The sequence below is a fragment of the Lytechinus variegatus genome, chromosome 1 (assembly GCF_018143015.1).
Source record: "Lytechinus variegatus isolate NC3 chromosome 1, Lvar_3.0, whole genome shotgun sequence".
Lineage (NCBI taxonomy): Eukaryota > Metazoa > Echinodermata > Echinoidea > Temnopleuroida > Toxopneustidae > Lytechinus > Lytechinus variegatus.
This window is the reverse complement of record NC_054740.1, coordinates 88,920,925-88,938,013: the sequence shown is the minus strand read 5'-3', so window position 1 is coordinate 88,938,013 and position 17,089 is coordinate 88,920,925. Positions and strand designations below refer to the sequence as shown.

At 37.0% G+C, this 17,089-nt stretch overlaps 2 protein-coding genes across 6 annotated transcripts in view; both read right to left on the bottom strand.

Annotated features, from left to right (window-relative positions):
- Window positions 1–7,696, bottom strand: part of LOC121427493 (solute carrier organic anion transporter family member 4A1-like) — a 38,811-nt gene extending 31,115 nt beyond the window's left edge. Inside the window, exon 1 of one of the 2 annotated variants that reach the window (XM_041623928.1) lies at window positions 7,330–7,696. In XM_041623928.1, coding sequence (XP_041479862.1) covers window positions 7,330–7,519 — 190 coding nt within the window. In that variant the 5' untranslated portion in view covers window positions 7,520–7,696. The remainder of the gene's footprint in view (window positions 1–7,329) is intronic. The other variant, XM_041623919.1, reaches the window with a different exon arrangement.
- A 5,140-nt stretch (window positions 7,697–12,836) lies between these two features.
- The window catches only part of LOC121427474 (solute carrier organic anion transporter family member 4A1-like), a 17,099-nt gene continuing 12,846 nt past the window's right edge, over window positions 12,837–17,089 (bottom strand). For all 4 annotated transcript variants that reach the window (XM_041623899.1, XM_041623880.1, XM_041623907.1 and 1 more), the window contains exons 9-12: window positions 16,736–16,910; window positions 15,816–15,997; window positions 15,062–15,126; window positions 12,837–13,903 (exon numbers count right to left, since the gene is read on the bottom strand). In XM_041623899.1, the coding sequence (XP_041479833.1) occupies window positions 13,578–13,903; window positions 15,062–15,126; window positions 15,816–15,997; window positions 16,736–16,910 (748 nt within the window). In that variant the 3' untranslated portion in view covers window positions 12,837–13,577. The remainder of the gene's footprint in view (window positions 13,904–15,061; window positions 15,127–15,815; window positions 15,998–16,735; window positions 16,911–17,089) is intronic.

The following is a 17,089-nucleotide window of genomic DNA, read 5'->3' as shown; positions in this document are numbered from 1 at the left end:
TTTTTTTGGGGGGTGCGACCGACCGACCCCCATCTAGCTGCCTGTTAGACTCAGTTGTTTCACATCCACCGCGGGCCAAATTATCGGTGTACGACTACGATTAATCCCTGGCTCCAAGGTCAAGACTACAAACAAAAAAGTTAAATTTAATGAAAAAAAATTCAAACAAGAAGTGATTACCAGTAAAAGTTAAATAAAAATCGGATGTAAAATATTAAAGTTACAGAGGTTTTCAAGTTATTCCAATTCATTTTCAATTTGTTTTCACTAAGAAGTCGGTGATATTTCACCTGTAAACTACAAAAAAATCATTAATTGTATATATACTGCCACTCAGGCGCGTACGCAGGATTTTTGAAGGGGGGGGGGGGTTTCGAGCTGATTTTTTTTTAATCTCCCACCCAGTCTCTAAAAAGTGATGAGCGGGGGGGGGGGAGGTGATGATTTTTTTTTCTTTTTTTTCAGCGCTGCAAATAAGACAATAACATTTAAGTGGGGATGGGGTATGTAACAGTGCGGTCATGACCCGCGAGCGAGCAGAAATGTTCTCGTTTTTGCGTTGAAAACATAACCTTTTTGTCAATAGTTTGTTGGTATCATAGTCGATGCTACATGTCCTTCGGATCGTAGCACTCATGATATGGCCTTGATCAGAACACTAGAAACTTGAGAAATGTCATGAATAATTACGAGCGAGCGGAGCGAGCGAGCCGAAATGTTTGCGTTTTTCCGTCAAAACATACAATTCTTCTCAATAGCTTGTTGGTAATGATTACATATTAGTTGATGATACATGTCTTTCTGCTCGTAAGTCTCATGATATGGCCTTGATCAAGAGACTAGAAACTTAAGAAATTTCATAAATGATTACGAGCGAGCGGAGTGAGCGAGCCGAAATTTTCGCGTTTTCCCGTCAAAACATACATTTCTTGTCAATAGTTTGTTAGTAAATCAAGTATTAGTCGATGCTACATGTCCGTCTATTCGTAACACTCATAATACGGCCTTGAACAGGAGACTAGATACTTATGGAATTTCATAAATTATTACGAGCGAGCGGAGCGAGCTAACCGACATTTTAGCGTTTTCCGTCATTTTGGTTTTCATATTGGTAAAACATATTTTGTAAGAAAACGTATGTCTTTGTCTTGGTTCACTTGTATTCATAAGTATACATCATGATAATCATGTATGGCCTCGTTAATGGCGATACCGTGATCATGTCGGCGACATGCGGAAATAAAAGATATAATAAAATGGAGCGAGCGAAGCGAGCGGAAATTTTTTCTGTGTTTTTCGTCGGAAACATGAGATTCTGTTCATTATTGCTGTCATATACATTATTGGGTAAGGGAACTGTCCGTAACCAGACCAAGGAGTTATCAGGCGGTTGCCCGATAACTCCTTGACCAGACCGACCTCTGGGGAGACAAGCAAAAAAAAAAAAAAAAAAAAAAAAAGGGGGGGGGTTGAACCCCCTAAACCCCCCCCCCCTTGCGTACGCGCCTGCTGCCACTATGTACATATTATGAAGTGGATAATTACAAAATGGGGGGGACCCCGATTGAAACTTAAAGAAATGCACGAGTGTCGAGACAAGGGCATTCGACCCGGATAGGTCCATGGTTTCATAAAGATCTTCGTAAGTTACAAGCTACTATACGCACGACACATAAGGAACAGATAGCACCCAAGAAGGTAACCCCAATCGCATGTAAAGTTGTTCGTAAAATCATTTGTTACTTATGAACAGCTTTATGAAACATCCCACTTGTCCTCAAGCGTCATGAGCGATATGAATATTGAGCCACACACCGGGCCACACACTAATCTCATGTAGGTATATTTTATTGTTAATGCTGAATTTAATGAGATTAAAATATTGATCCCCATGCATGGCATGCAATATTAATGAGTTAGGACATATATTTTAGAACAGATGGAAAATTTTGTATACCCCCCCCCCTTCTCTTTACCTTTCTCACAGCCCTCACACTCATCTGCTCTCACCCCCCCCCCTTCTCTCTCTCTCAATCTACCTCGCACTCGGCGATTCTTATACTCCAATTTTTTTCTGTTCTTCTTCCTTTCCGTTATAATGGTTGCCCCCCCCCCCGTCTATCACACACAACTCATATCTCCCTCTCTTCTAACCATCCACATATTTTACTTATCTATATCTATTTCTTTTTTACCCCTGTTTTCATTCCTATACCCTTTTTTAGACAATATCAGAATAGTCTGAAACTAAAAAAATCACTCATTCATTCATTCATTCATATTGAGAGGGCGCTCTCTAGCTTTGTCTAAACAAGAGAATAAAGTACTCGTATACCTTGTTTATTCTCGAAGTAGTATACTTAGCCCAGTACCTATACGAGAAACAGTCTATGTTTATAAGATGTATAATTATTTATTAATTAATTAATTAGGGTCTGTTTCCAGAAGGGAACAAGAGTAAAACAAAATCCCGGTCATGGACAGGCAGTGGTGTTATATGAGGCAGAAATTTTGAGGGGGCATCAAATTAGGCAGTATACAGTGCGTATATTAAAAAATGGGATAGATTTGAAGTCTATATTTTTTTTCAAATAATGATGTCTATATTTTGGTGTGTAGGTGCTCTGAAGTCTCATCTTTCAAATACCATTAAAAATAATCCTTTCTATCATGCTTGAGCGAACACGGAATGTTTTTATATGGGATTAAAAAGGAGGCTTGCGCCAGAATGGCATAAATTAATGATAAATAATAATGATCGGACTTTTTGCTAATCAGCAGACTTCCTCTTAACCTTTTCATGATCTTTGCCACAATTTTCAACTTATGCGGTCAAAATTCATTTTCAAAGCTATTTGTTTGCTTGAATTGTTCTGTTTTTTTTTAATATGTTCTCGTTTAGCTTTGAATATTCCGTCTTCAAGCAAAGACAATTTTTTAAACCGAATTATGGGAGAGCTTGTATTTTTTTTTCAAATCCTTTCATTATGTGCTACAAAGGTTATGGTGTTATGAACAGTGTCATACAGATGGGCAGCGGTTCGGGGATGCCCCTCCCCCTCAATTAAAAAAAAATCATGACAAAGAAAACAAATGTGGAAAGGAAATAAAAGGAAACATAGAAAGTAAAATATATTGTTTTCTGAGTATTATGTCAAAATCTATCACAAAATTTAATCTTACAATAAAAAAAGTGTGAATTTTCGTGTGCTCACTTTGCTTGCTCGCAATTTTTATTACATTTTTTCCGATCTGCCATATCTAGCTCCTTCAAAATTGACTCAATACACTATTTCCATTGTAAGACATGAATCCCTTCCTGTTTGTCCTGTCAAGCATAATAATTAAACTTGGTCAAGGAATCAATAACTCGTTGAAAAATTGATTCATGTCTTTTAAAGGTACCACAACATAATTTGTTTTATATAATAAAAGGATTTGAATAATTACAAGTTTTCCCAATTAATAATGCAAATCCTCTTTCTTCTTTTCTTACTTATGAGGGAAAATTCAAAGGTGAAAAATATCTATTTGAAAAAAGAACAAATTAATTCAAGTAAATAAATAATAAATTTGTAAATAAAATTTCACAGCATAATTCGAAAATTATGGCACAAACAATAAAAAGGTCAAGAGAAAGTCTGCTGATTAGCAAGAAGTCTATTCATCTATTACTCATATTCTGCCATTCTGGCGCAAGCCTCTTTTTGAACGTCCCGTGTTTGCTCAAGCATGAACAAAATTTATTTTTTTTAAACTGCACTTCAAAGACAAGTGTTAAGAGCATCTATTAACATCAAAATATAGATATTATAATTTGAAACAAATTTGTATAGACTTTTCAAAGCTGTCCTGTGTTTGATACGCACTGTATATACATCTAAAAATAAAAAAATAAAAACGAGCAAGCGAGCGAGCAAAAATTTCGACATTTTTATTACAAAAATTCAATTTTGTGACAGATTTTTAAAATATTCAGAAGATAGTATCATATTTCCCTTTCCTTTTTCTTTTTTTTTGTTCTTGGTCTGTACGCCACTGTGAACAGGATTTTTGTTTCTTGTTGGCGAGCATAAGGGCGAAGCTCTTTGCGGCAGTATAGCGTATAAGTGAGAGAAAAAAAGAAGGGCACAGTATGGCGCGTTTGGCATAATTTTACTAAAAATAGGTCCTGAGCGAACGAAGCGAGCGACAAAGAATCACCTTTTCATGAAAATCTAATTTCGAGACATATTTTGACATGATATTCAGAAAAAAATATATCTTACACATGTCCTTTGTTTTCTTCCATCTTTTCTTTTTTGTTCTTGGATGTAGAACTTTTTGGGGCCATGGCCCAAACCGTTCCACCTCTATTCGGTTGGGGTCTGGGGCGGAACACCGGGAAGCCCTTGATTCTAATGCCATTTTAAACTTTACAGATTGCCGCTATTTTTAATAAAATTGCGCGTACATACAATATATGCATTTTCGGATTTTATATCTATAAATGTCAAATCGATTCTGTTCTGTATAACCTAAAGGCGCTGTCACACCTTGGCGTTTTAGACAGCGTATGCCCGACGTATGAGGAATTTGGCGAATACGCTGGCGTACGTCGAATACGTTACGGGTAAGTTTTGCATACGTTAAGAGTACGCTAAAACACGCTGGTATACGTCGTCATACGGCGAGGTCGTCGAAAAATTTTGTGCAAGCACAAAATTTTTCGACGTATGCCAGCGTATGGCTCATACGTCCCGCATACGCGGGCCATAAGGTGTAGGCAAGTTACGCGATCGTTGATACACGTTGACACACGTTACTCGTAAGTTACTCATAAGTCGATGTACGTCGAGATAATGTCCAGCGTACCCTAAAACTTACTTCTGACCTATGAGTAACGTGCTTTGAACGTATGTGTAACTTAACTCCAACGTATATTGACGTATGAAGACGTGCTCCGGACGACCACAAAACTTACTGAACGTGTTTATAACTTACAGCTACCGTATAATGGCGTATTGACAACGTTTATCATGTTTATAGGAATTGGTGTATAAAGGTGGGGTTCGCAGGAGTTTTCTTCGGCATGGCGGTGGTGTTGATAGGTGATGTATCGTGCGGTTATGATTTGAATATTCGAGCGGCAGCCTTTTTATAGGCTACGACACGTGTTCGTCAGCAATACGCTGCCGCGCGCTATGCGTAAGTTAGGCTATCGTAGGGCATAAGTTGTGTACGCCAGCAATACGCTAAGCATTCGTTGGAATACGTTACTTATAAGTTAACGAAGCGTTCGATATAAGTTACTGATGCGTTATGTATACGCCCAACTCGTTATGAATACGCTAAGTATACGCCCAGAGTTGAAAAAAAAAATCAAAGTTCAGCGTATGCCGACGTTTTAGAGAAATTTTGATACGTCGGGCATACGCTGTCTAAAACGCCAAGGTGTGACACCACCTTAAGCAGACGGACGGAATACGCCCAAAATATTTTATCAAATTTTACGTAATCGTTACGTTTTCTCTCTCTCGCTGATATGATAATACATAACTCAGTGCAAGCAAATGAGACAGGCGATGATGTCCCTTACTCACTATTTCTTTTTTTTTTTTTTATTATTTGAATTATATAATATTTCAGTTTTTACACTCTAAAAACACTTGAGTAAAATTTTACCCAATATTGGGTAGACAGGGAACATGCATGTTTGCTGGGTAATGTTTACTCCATATTGGGCAAAATGCATGTTTTAAGGGTAAATTTCAACGCAACAATGCGTAAAATTTACAAAATATTTGGTATCTTTTTACCCAACCAACATGCATGTTCCTTTTTTACCCAATATTGGGTAAAAATTTTTTAGAGTGTACAGATGTGACAATAAGGATCAACTTAACTGAACCATATAATATCAAACAATGTTAATTCCACATGTTCGGGGAGGAATTAATCATTGTTTCACTTGACAATGATGAGCAATTTAGACTTTTTCATATTTCATATGATAAAATACAAAATAGTGAGTGGATGACGTCATCAGTCTCCTCATTTACATTCCGACCATGATGTGCATGCATATAAATGTTTTGTTAAATTAAGCTAAACTTAAAAATGTCATAACTTTCTTATTTTTCATCCGATTTTGATCAAATTTTCAGTGTTATTCTTGCTGGATTTTTTTCTTTTTATTCAAATCAACTTTTTGTTGGGGTGAACTTGTCATTTAAATCAAGAGATAGCCACCTCAAACTACCCCCATGTGCATCGTACTGAACAGACCGATGGTACATAATGTATAATTATAAAAACGACAAGAATTAAAGAATATTTCCCATTTCATGGAGGAGTATTATGATAACTATCTTTTTTAATCTAAATTTCTAATTATTATCTAAATTTCTAATCGATTTCGATATCTTTTTCTTGATGATATAAAAGCAATGTTGTTTACTTTTATCTCTTTCTAATTTTTATTCTTTTCTTCATCTTCTCACTTCAGATTTTCATTCTTGCACTTTCTCTTCTCTTTCACTCTTTTTTGCCAATATCGTTTTTCTTTAATATCCGTTACATAGTTTCTATGTTTGCTAAACTCCTTATGTACTACCTACCTGTTTATACACACCTGTACAAATTTATAAAATCAATCATTGTAATTATTATACCACCACCACCATTATCATCATCACCATCTTCATCATTAGTATTATAGGAGTAGTAAGCAGTAGTAGTATAGTAGAAGCAGCAGCAGCAGCAGCAGAAGTAGTAGTATAGTAGTATAGTAGTATAGTATAGTAGTAGTAGTAGTAGTAGTAGTAGTAGTAGTGGTAGTAGTAATAGTGGTGGTGGTGGTGATGGTGGTGGTATTGGTGGTAGTAGTAGTATAGTAGTAGTAGTAGTAGTAGTAGTAGTAGTAGTAGTAGTAGTAGTAGTAGTAGAAGTAGTAGTAGTAGTAGTAGTAGTAGTAGTAGTAGTAGTAGTAGTAGTAGTAGTAGTAGTAGTAGTAGTAGTAGTAGTATAGTAGTAGTAGTAGTAGTAGTAGTAGTAGTAGTAGTAGTAGTAGTAGTAGTAGTAGTAGTAGTAGAAGTAGTAGTAGTAGTAGTAGTAGTAGTAGTAGTAGTAGTAGTAGTAGTAGTAGTAGTAGTAGTAGTAGAAGTAGTAGTAGTAGTAGTAGTAGTAGTAGTAGTAGTAGTAGTAGTAGTAGTAGTAGTATAGTAGTAGTAGTAGTAGCAGTAGCAGTAGTTGTAGTAGAATCACCATCAATATCGTTGTAATGTATGGGTATGGCTTATAGCACTGATAAAAATGGAAAGTATGCATTAACAAAAATGTTTTACTTACCTCTGCGAGTTATAGGTATTGCTGCACTTCTTATAGAAGTATTCCAACAGAACTGAACACATATGAAAGAAAGTATAAATTTATATAATGCTCTAGTGTTTTTCAAATATATTCTGAGAACGCAAATAGATGGCCCTTTCAAGACGTCACGCCTGTCACCCACGTACAGGCTATTTGTTTGAGTAGCCATTTACAGAGAAGCAAACTGCATTGTTCGCTCCAAGGATTTCCTTTTTGTATTCTTTAAGAGAGTATATATAGTACTGGTCATGCTGGTAATATGTCTCAATAACCTCGATCAGACGTAGGCATTTTTGGTCGAAGTTACAATGTAAAAACTGTGGTGTTAAAACTGACACCAATTGGTGTTGATAGAGGACCACATCCTGAGGTGTTAAAATTACACCCCAGAGATTGAACATAACACCAAAGAGTGTAAATGTAACAACCAAAGGTGTTGTAATAACACCTATAGGTGTAAAACTAACACCACCAATTTAACACCGGTGTAAAATAACTGGTGTAGTCCTCTATGTACACCGGTTAATACCAGATTTTGCTGTGTAGGTCAGAGGAAGGGTCGGAGGTAGCAGTGTATGTCGGAGGGAAGGTCGGATCGAGTGCCCGTATGGACAGAGGTCGTTGTAAATCACTCCGACCTTCCTCCGACCAACTCGTTCAGACGTGGGTTCCCAGTCGGAGTAAAATATAACGCATGAATTAAAGATATCTATCGTTTCATAACCCTGTATCCACACGACTAATCACGAAAGAAACTCCAACTACATTGAAGTTTACCACGACCTTCGCAGGTGTAATCGCGGGGGTCATAGTAACTGGTCTAAAAATGACAAATTTTCAGTTATTCATTAAGACACAAAGAATTATGTGGATTAAAAGACTTATAATGGGAGAGCCAAAAATGAAATGGAAACAATATTTCAGATACTTAGCACACGATATGGGAGGATTGCTAATTTTTTTTAGTAACCTCACAATGAATTTGATAGGATTTGAACTGCCAGAATTTTATACAGAAATGTTAAATGTATGGTTCAATAATAAATTGTTTTTACTTAAAGAAGAGAAGAATAAAAGAAATGAGATCATTTTCAATAATAGGTTCATCCGTTTGAAAGGACAAACATATTATAATGAAAAGCTGTTTTTAAAGAAAATTAATAAACTCCATCATATTGTAGATAAAGATGGGACGATTAAGTCTATCTCGACCTTTCAAAAAATGGGTTTGGATCGTTTTGAAATAGAAAAGATACTCGAAATTTTTAATAACATTCCATACTTTTGGAAGGACTCGCTGAAAAAAGGGGGGTCAAGGTTCCATAGATAGTGAGTTAATTTTGGATTTTCAATTGAAAGGCAGGACTTTTGACTTGCAAGACATCACATCAAAAAGAATATATGATATTCTTGTAAGTATGAAATCGGATATACCCCAAGCATTTAAAAAACTTGAGGAAAAATATAATATAACAAAAAAAGATATATCTGATATTTTTCTAAGACCACGAAAATCGACTCTGAACAGCAGACTCAGAGAATTTCAATTTAAAATATTACACAATATACTATACACAAAAAAATATTTATATTTATTTAAAATGACAACAGATGATTTATGTTCATTCTGCAGTAAAGAAGAAGAAACATATGATCATATATTCTTTTCATGTGATAAAATAAAAACTATATGGATAGAATGTGGGAACATGCTTCAACTCCCTATCATTACAAAGAAAAAAAAGGTGTACACGTAGGCGTGGAAGGGTCAAGGTTTCCACTTTGGCGAGTTAACATCGCGAGTTATGGCGAGTTATAGCGAGTTGCCAAAACGAGGCACTCGCGATAACTCGCATAAAGCTCACCATGAAACTCGGGATAACTCGCGACAACTCGGCATGACTCGGCGGAGCTCGTTCAAGCTCGGGACAACTCTCCTTGAAGTCGTGAGCAGTTTCAAAATTTTTGAACATGTTCAAAAATTTTGCTAACTCGCTGTAACTCGTGCTGAACTCACCTAAACTCGTTGTATACTCGCAGTACTCGTAATAACTCGTAAGAAGCTCGAGATAAACTCACAATAACTCGTAATAACTCGCCACATCTGAGTATACGCGAGTGCGTTCCGAGTTTTCAAGAGCGAGATACGAGCATTGCGATCGTTTTACGAGTCAAGTGGAGGTGCCCACGAGATTAGCGCGACTTTAGATCGAGCACCCCGAGTTACAGCGAGTTTCGTATGAGTTTATTCCGAGTGCGTGGCAAGGGCTCAGAGGCATGCCAGCTGAATGATAAATATCCAGTCATCTATATTTTCCCCACATATAAACCCCTCAAAAAAAGTTTGGAAATCTGAGTTTGGCCATTAATTTCTCCCAACTCCAAAATTTACACATTGCATATTTGACATCATTTAAAAGGTCATTCGATTTTCTTTACAATGATACCATGCTTGTTATGATCATGTCATCACGAAAAGAGCAGGATTCAAAGTGTTGGATGAAGTTTGAAGTGAAAAGCTGCAAAACGAGCAAAAAAGTTTGGAAATATGAGTTTGGCCATTAATTTCTCCCGACTCCAAATTTTACACAATGCATATTTGATATCTTTCAAACGATCATTTGATTCCCTTTAAAATGATCCCATGCTTGTTATGATCATGCCATAAAAAAGAGCAAAATTGAAAAGTGTTGGATGAGGTCTGAAGTAAAAAGCTGCAAAACGAGCAGAAATAATCATGGAGGGTCAATACAGAACATGATTCTTTTGTCTGTGTCAATACAGATGAAAGTCCATTGGCCCTGCTTTTTCATTTCATTATGTTTTATTGTGGTTTATGTTGTTTGTTGTGTGTTTGCTTGTGCAGAGGTATGTTTGATTCCATTTGAATGTTGATGTTAAGGTGCATGAAAACAATTGCTGAGAATCTCACTCATCATCATGGATGAAAAGAACAGTGACTTTCAATATTATGTCATTTTGCAAATTTTGAATTTTGACCTTGCCCCACATTTCAAGGCACTGCACCACTGAGCCAAAATCACATCATGGAAAGTATCATTTTAAAGAAAATTAAATGAACTATTCATTGATATTTACTAAGACCGAGGCGAGATTACCGATCAAACTCAAAAGAAACCGCTTAAAAAACTCACTCATCACCACGGAAAAAGGAACAGTGACTTTCATTATTGTGTCACTTTGCAACTTAATTTTTGAATTTTGACTTTGTGCGAGCTAATGCGAGTTAGAGCTCGCGTATGACTCGCTACTCCAACTCGCCAAAGTGGAAACCTTGAGAGGCTCAATTATTAAATCACATAATAATCCTCATAAAGTATATGATTTTAAAAAATAGTAGAAACACAAAAGATCCACCGACCCTTAACCATATTAAGGAAAAAATACAAGAAGATAGACTTGAAGAAAGAAAACTAGCTGAAAATGAGAGAGGTCTATTAACAAACCATTTCAGAAAATGGGACAAGTTTATTTTCTAGGGATGCTGAGGCTAAGAAAGTTCAACCATACAGTTAGACTGAAATGGAGGGTAGGGTTGAGGGGAGGGAAGCAGGTCGCGCTTCCTGGGCTTGGATGGGATGTGGGGGGGGGGGGAGCAGTTGGGATGGGAGGGCTTTACTTTGTTTACTCATTCAGTTCAATTGCGTCACTATAAATTATTTTGTTATAACTATTTTGTTCATGATGACTCGAATGTTATATTCGGGTTTTTTTTTTGGAAAATTCTTTTTTGTATTATGAATAATTGTTTATTTGACTTTGTGAACAATGTTTTGTTAATTTACTATTGTATGTATGATTTTGAACTGAATGTTTTAATAAATACTACTTCAAAACAAAAAAAAAACTTCTGGAAGTGACTTTCCGTCATCATTGTCTTTTCTCCATTTTTGTATTACACAACCAAGCTTTCTACTTCGAACAGCACTGCACATTATGTACTACTCAAAATGTCAACATGGCAATTCGGCCCCTGAAGTTTTGAGCGAGGTCGAGAGGTGATAGATACTCCGAGTGCAGCTCCGGGTGCAGCTACACTAGATATATTCCCAGTGCAGTCTGCACGATTAATTTACTCCTACCGGCTAGTCGTGGTAGCGAGTTAATCCAGACACACACAAAAACAGGAGTACATGTATCTTGGTCGGACTATAAGGCAATCGCACATCTCACGGTCCACGATGTGATTTTGGAACAATCGCATTTTGAAACTCCGACTACTTGAAGTTTACCACGACCTTCGCAGGTACGTCCATCGCGGGAGGTCAGAGTAACTTCTAGAAGTGAATTCAGGCTCTCGCAAAATGGCTATTGAAGCCTGCCTTTGGTCTCCTTTTCTCCCCGATTCACCCACGTTTCTTACCGTCACCAAATTTCTTCTCCATAATAATAACTTAGTCACAGATTTGCGCATTCTACTGCGATTTATTCTAAAATCGGGTCGCAGACCAATCGTAAGGTGTGTGGTGGCTCTTTCCAGACGGGCACCGTAAGGAGGTCTAACAAAATTACCTTGACCCTAGGCTGCATTGTAATTTGCCCTTTTTATTGTTAAATATAATCGTTTATTGTACGCCCCAACACTGATTATACGATGCCCCTACGATGCGATAAAGTGATGCGACTTTACGATTGTTAAAGAAATATAGTACAAGTCATTTGCGCTAAAAAACTGGATATTACGGTGACAATTAATACGTACGAACGAAGCCATAAGCACGATTAGGCTATACACTTATGATCATCGTACGATGATATAGAAGTGTTGCGGCTCAGTGGATAAGTCTCTGGACTCTGAACCACGAGGTCCGGGGTTCAAATGCCACCGCAGAACTGGGGCTTTGGCAAGGCGTTGATCTACATTTGCCACTCTTCACCTAGGTGTAGTAAATGGGTACCCAGTAGGAAGGAATTCCTTGAATGCATGTTGCGCCAGATCAGGGTAGTCGTGCTAAAGCCAGTGCAATAGTTTGTAGCGCTTAGAAACATTTGCATTAAGCGCTATATGAATGTTGCATAATATTATGATCGCATACCGGGAAGTAGAAAAAAACGTTTATATAATCCAGTTCCATATATACACCCCTGCTCCACCACCTTTCTCTCTCTCTCTCACTCACACACACACACACACACACTCACCACTTCAACCTTAATTACCGAGGCAACACCACCCACCTTCCCACATTGATACTAGACTGTAGTGTAAGCTCATCAGTATTTTGCGTGATATTTCAGTATCTTTTCAGTATCTGATTATGGAAATCTAGATTAAAAGTTTAAATTGTGCTTTATTACATAAAAATGCCAAACAGCACTAACAACTTATTGCTTTTGGATTTATTTCTTTAAATAGAATTATTGCATTTTCATTAAAATAGAATAAAAAAAAGATATTCCAGATGAGTACTCCATGGTATTGTATGTTTAAAAGTTCAGGGAAAGGTAGAACATAATAAAATCGATTGCAGTTTATACACTGTAATTTATTATTCACAAACAATAATTTATAAGATAGTAGTGTATACATGAACACTCATATTGATTCGCATAGCGTATCGTTATACCCTACACTTATATTTTGAAAGTTACTTTGCGGAACTGTTAACCTGTATTATCCAGACTCGCATTGAAGAGTCGGGGAGTTTCATGAAAGTCTCAAAACTCTCTCCAAAACCTAGTCAGTGACCTGCTTACTTGGTGGTCTCACACACATCAATAAAGTTGGCGGAGTACAGCAAGTCTGCATATGCCGACTTAACCCAAGACAAGACAAGACAAGACAAGTACAAACACCGACCAAATCGTCACCTCTATTGTTGTGAAATCCTTTAGTTGATTTTGATTGGCACCCGGGGAAGCATTGATATCTATTGTATGGCAATGTCAATGGTCAGTGCTGAAAAGCATCATGAAATAGTATCATGGTATAGTGTTAACCGACTGACGATCAGTCAGTCGGTAAGACAGAAAGTGCCTATTTTAATCTGCTGATCATTACGAACATAATAATAATATTAACATTTGTAGAGCGCTTTATACTGGTGTTTCAAGGTGCACAGGTTGGCAGATTATAATTAAACATACAAGTCGACTAACAGTTGACAAAAATATAGCAACTTAATGGAGAGTATTCCTTTTTATTTCAGTTTGTGAGAGGATTCACTAACGTACTATTTCAAAGAGTCCGCTAAATGACGCAGTCATCACGGGTCGGGCGTCTTTGAATATGAAGTCGTTTGGCTTGTAAGAAATGCTTGTGTTGACGAATTCTCCTCGATCCCTTCTTCATGTTCTTCTGTTCCTTCTTCCTCTTTTTGGATCTCTTTCCCTTGTGGTACATAAGTCATTAGTGAAAGAAACATGAAGATGAGAGATAAACATCGGCATATGACTGTCACGATGAAGAATATTTTGCTGAATTCTTGGTTGTCGTAGAGCCAACAGCTTCGAGATCCGTCGCAGTTGCTTTCCCATACTAAACAGACTCTGTCGATGAGGGCGCCTAATATAATTGGTCCTGGGACAGTGCCTATTATGGTTTCATGTAAAAGAAGATAAAATGCATATTCTTAAGCCTATCAGGTGTCATTATGTTAATGATGAATAAGGAGTAAAGTTTGCTAATTAAAGCAAAATATAAAAGTAATGCGATTTAGTCTTTGATAGTCATAGCAACGCCAATATAACGCTAGGTTTAATCATGAACATGATGGAATAAGAAGCGTCTCAAGTAGACGATGGCGGGAAGACAAAACAAAAAGAAGGGTCCCAAATATTTGGAGGTGGGAATTATCAATTTAATTGAAATTTGAATAAAATAATCCTCCAAAATGTGTTAAAGGTTACCTTTATACTCATCAAAAATGAAAAAAAAACTTGCCTTAAATTTTCAATAGAAAGGCAAAAAAGTAGTAACAGCAGTATTTTCTTTACTGCAGTTAACGAAATGTTTTATTGCAAAGTGACGACCTCTGATTTTGGTGCAAATCTGCCTTGGTAACGCACGAAGATTTTTTTGTTGTCTTCTTTAGTCACCACAATTCTATTCCACATTTTTATTGGCAGTAAATTGCCGCTGTTTACTTGAAAAAGAAAAGTATAGACGAAAACTTTAAACCCTTTTTTGTGGAAATATGAAGCGTATTTCTTTCACCGATAATCCCACTTCAAAATCATTATTGGGACCTTTCCTTTGGTCAAGTCTGGTCATATTTTGATCTCAGGAGTAAAAAGTGTCTAGCATTCCCTTTCACAACGCTATGGCTAGAAAGGATCAGAAATAAGGGGAGAGGAGCAAATACTGACCCCACCGACGATCAATATAAGATGTGAAATCTTTCGACTTTACCTATAATGGTACCTGAGTCTCTGATTTTTTTTTGTTGTTGTTGATTATTCCTTGTTGTGCTAGAGGCTAACGAAATACTACACAAAGTCAAAGTAAATGACGAAGCAAACTATGATAAAAATAGTTCTTGATTGGGAGTTGTAACGGACCCCCCCCTTCCATATTAACTGCAATTACCAATTACAGTTGTGTTCAAATGCATTTCAATAAATCGAGAAAATATAACAATTTTCTTGTTCGGTCGCTATGCTATTTCACATCATTAGTGTCTATCCAGGATTGACGTCACTGAAAATAGATGGCCAAACCTGGTCATAATTATGCTTGAAATATTCTTACCTAGTAGTCGATAAATGAATGATTGTATTCCTAGACCATAAGCTCGCTGAGAATGAGAAACAGATCTGTCAGCAAATGATAGAATTATCGAATGAAAATTAAGGTAAGAAAAACGCGTAACGAAGACAGTTTAAAGAGTTATCATCAGAGCTGAATCACATTTCACATTCAACATGCTCAGATTGATAAGGAGCAGAGTTGTCTACCAGCTCATGACATTGCAATTTCTATTCCATGGGCCCTTCTATCAAATATTATGTCTTTTTTCGACAACACTTAGGAAAGTAGGATCAAATAAATTGATGGCCCTAGCGTGAAAAAAAACTTAGAAGTCCTGGGGAGCGTTTCATGAAAGGACTTGTCGGACGTTTTATCCGACAAGTCCCATTTTATCCGACAGTTACCATAGTAACAGTGCCTCACAGCCAATCAGAGTCAGAGAAAGATGTCAGATCTGACAACTTGTCGGACAAAAATGTTGATGAAACACTCCCCTGAACGACCGAAGCGATTGACTAGATTTTTGTTAGCCTTTATTTTAAACGAAAGTCTAATTTTGTAATTTAATGTTCAGAAAATTAGGCCTATACACATCTTGCTTTCTTCAATTTCTTGTATTTCTACTTTTTACCGTTCTTCATTTTCCTTTCCTTTCTTTCCCCCCTGTTTCTTTTGATTGGCGGCGATGGCCACATGCCCCCTACCCGTACGCAATGACTCCACCCTTTGCCATGTTTGCCCTCCCTATACTCACCTCATTGTGGCGAGAATAGACGGTACGAGAGCCAGAAATGTAAAGCCCAATGCAAAGAAAAGTCCAGCCATAAACATAGGTTTCTTGTCACAAAACTCGTCTTTACATAAACCTAAGACTGCTGATCCAGAGTACTCTGTGTGGTTGGTACTATCTTGGATGCATTTACAATCTTGATATACCTGTCAAAGAGAGGATGGGACTGAATGAACACTGTCATTGACATATGGGCATGATTATGATGGGGTAGAGGAATGCATCCTGAATTTATTCATTGGATAATTGAAAATGTATAATACAAACACTTTCATTTTTAGACAGAATAAGCTACTGATATGATACATCATTTGATCAGGAACTAATAATATATCTTAAATTGACCTCGAAAATCTATCCATGAATATCATCAAATGGATTAACCACAACTATACCAACACAAGAAAGCTCTAAAGTGCTATTTAAATAACTCAGATGTCGAATTGTTTCGTGTAGTCAAGTCACGTAATCATGACTTGTCGACTAATTCACGTTGGAAGTCGACACAATATGACTTTGTCTTGTCAAATCGGCTTTCACATGTTTTAAGATAGATTCGTCTTTTAGTGGCGCCTTGGAAATATATTGATATGACGTCTTACAAGTTGATAAGTCGATATATTAACGGCTATCTGCAAATCGACTTTATAGGCCTATAAAAAAATACTTTTCAAATCGGCATGACGACTTCAATTATTTCAAAATTGAGATTGTCAAAATAAGTAAGGGCGCAGTCTCATTTCGACTGGCTGTTTTCGACTCGCCGTACGGCCGCCGTAGGGAAAATGTGACTTTAGCATTAGTCAAAATATATTATGAAGTATAAAAACATTTCTGAGCTTCCGCAAAATCTAAACAATGAAAGAAAAAGTAGCTATACGTACTCTGTCACTTTCCACATCATCGGGATATTCATCTTTTGTACATCCAGCAAAGCAGGCTGAAAAGTAGACGACACCATTGGTACCACATACGGGGTTGTAGGTTGCAGCGCAGTGACAGTTGCTGTTACATTCAGCAGTGAAATTAGTACTGTTCTCCTCATTTTGAGGAATGGACCTAGGAGCAACAGATCAGATAGATGTCACGATCAGGTGAAAGCGCAGTTTTAGGTTCCCAAATACATACCCCATGCATTAGTATTTTAGGAAACTTCAATTTCAACAAGCGTTTCTTTGGGACGACTTGAGGATTTATGCTTGTTGGGAGAAGCAATGCTAATTATCGTGCGAAAAAAT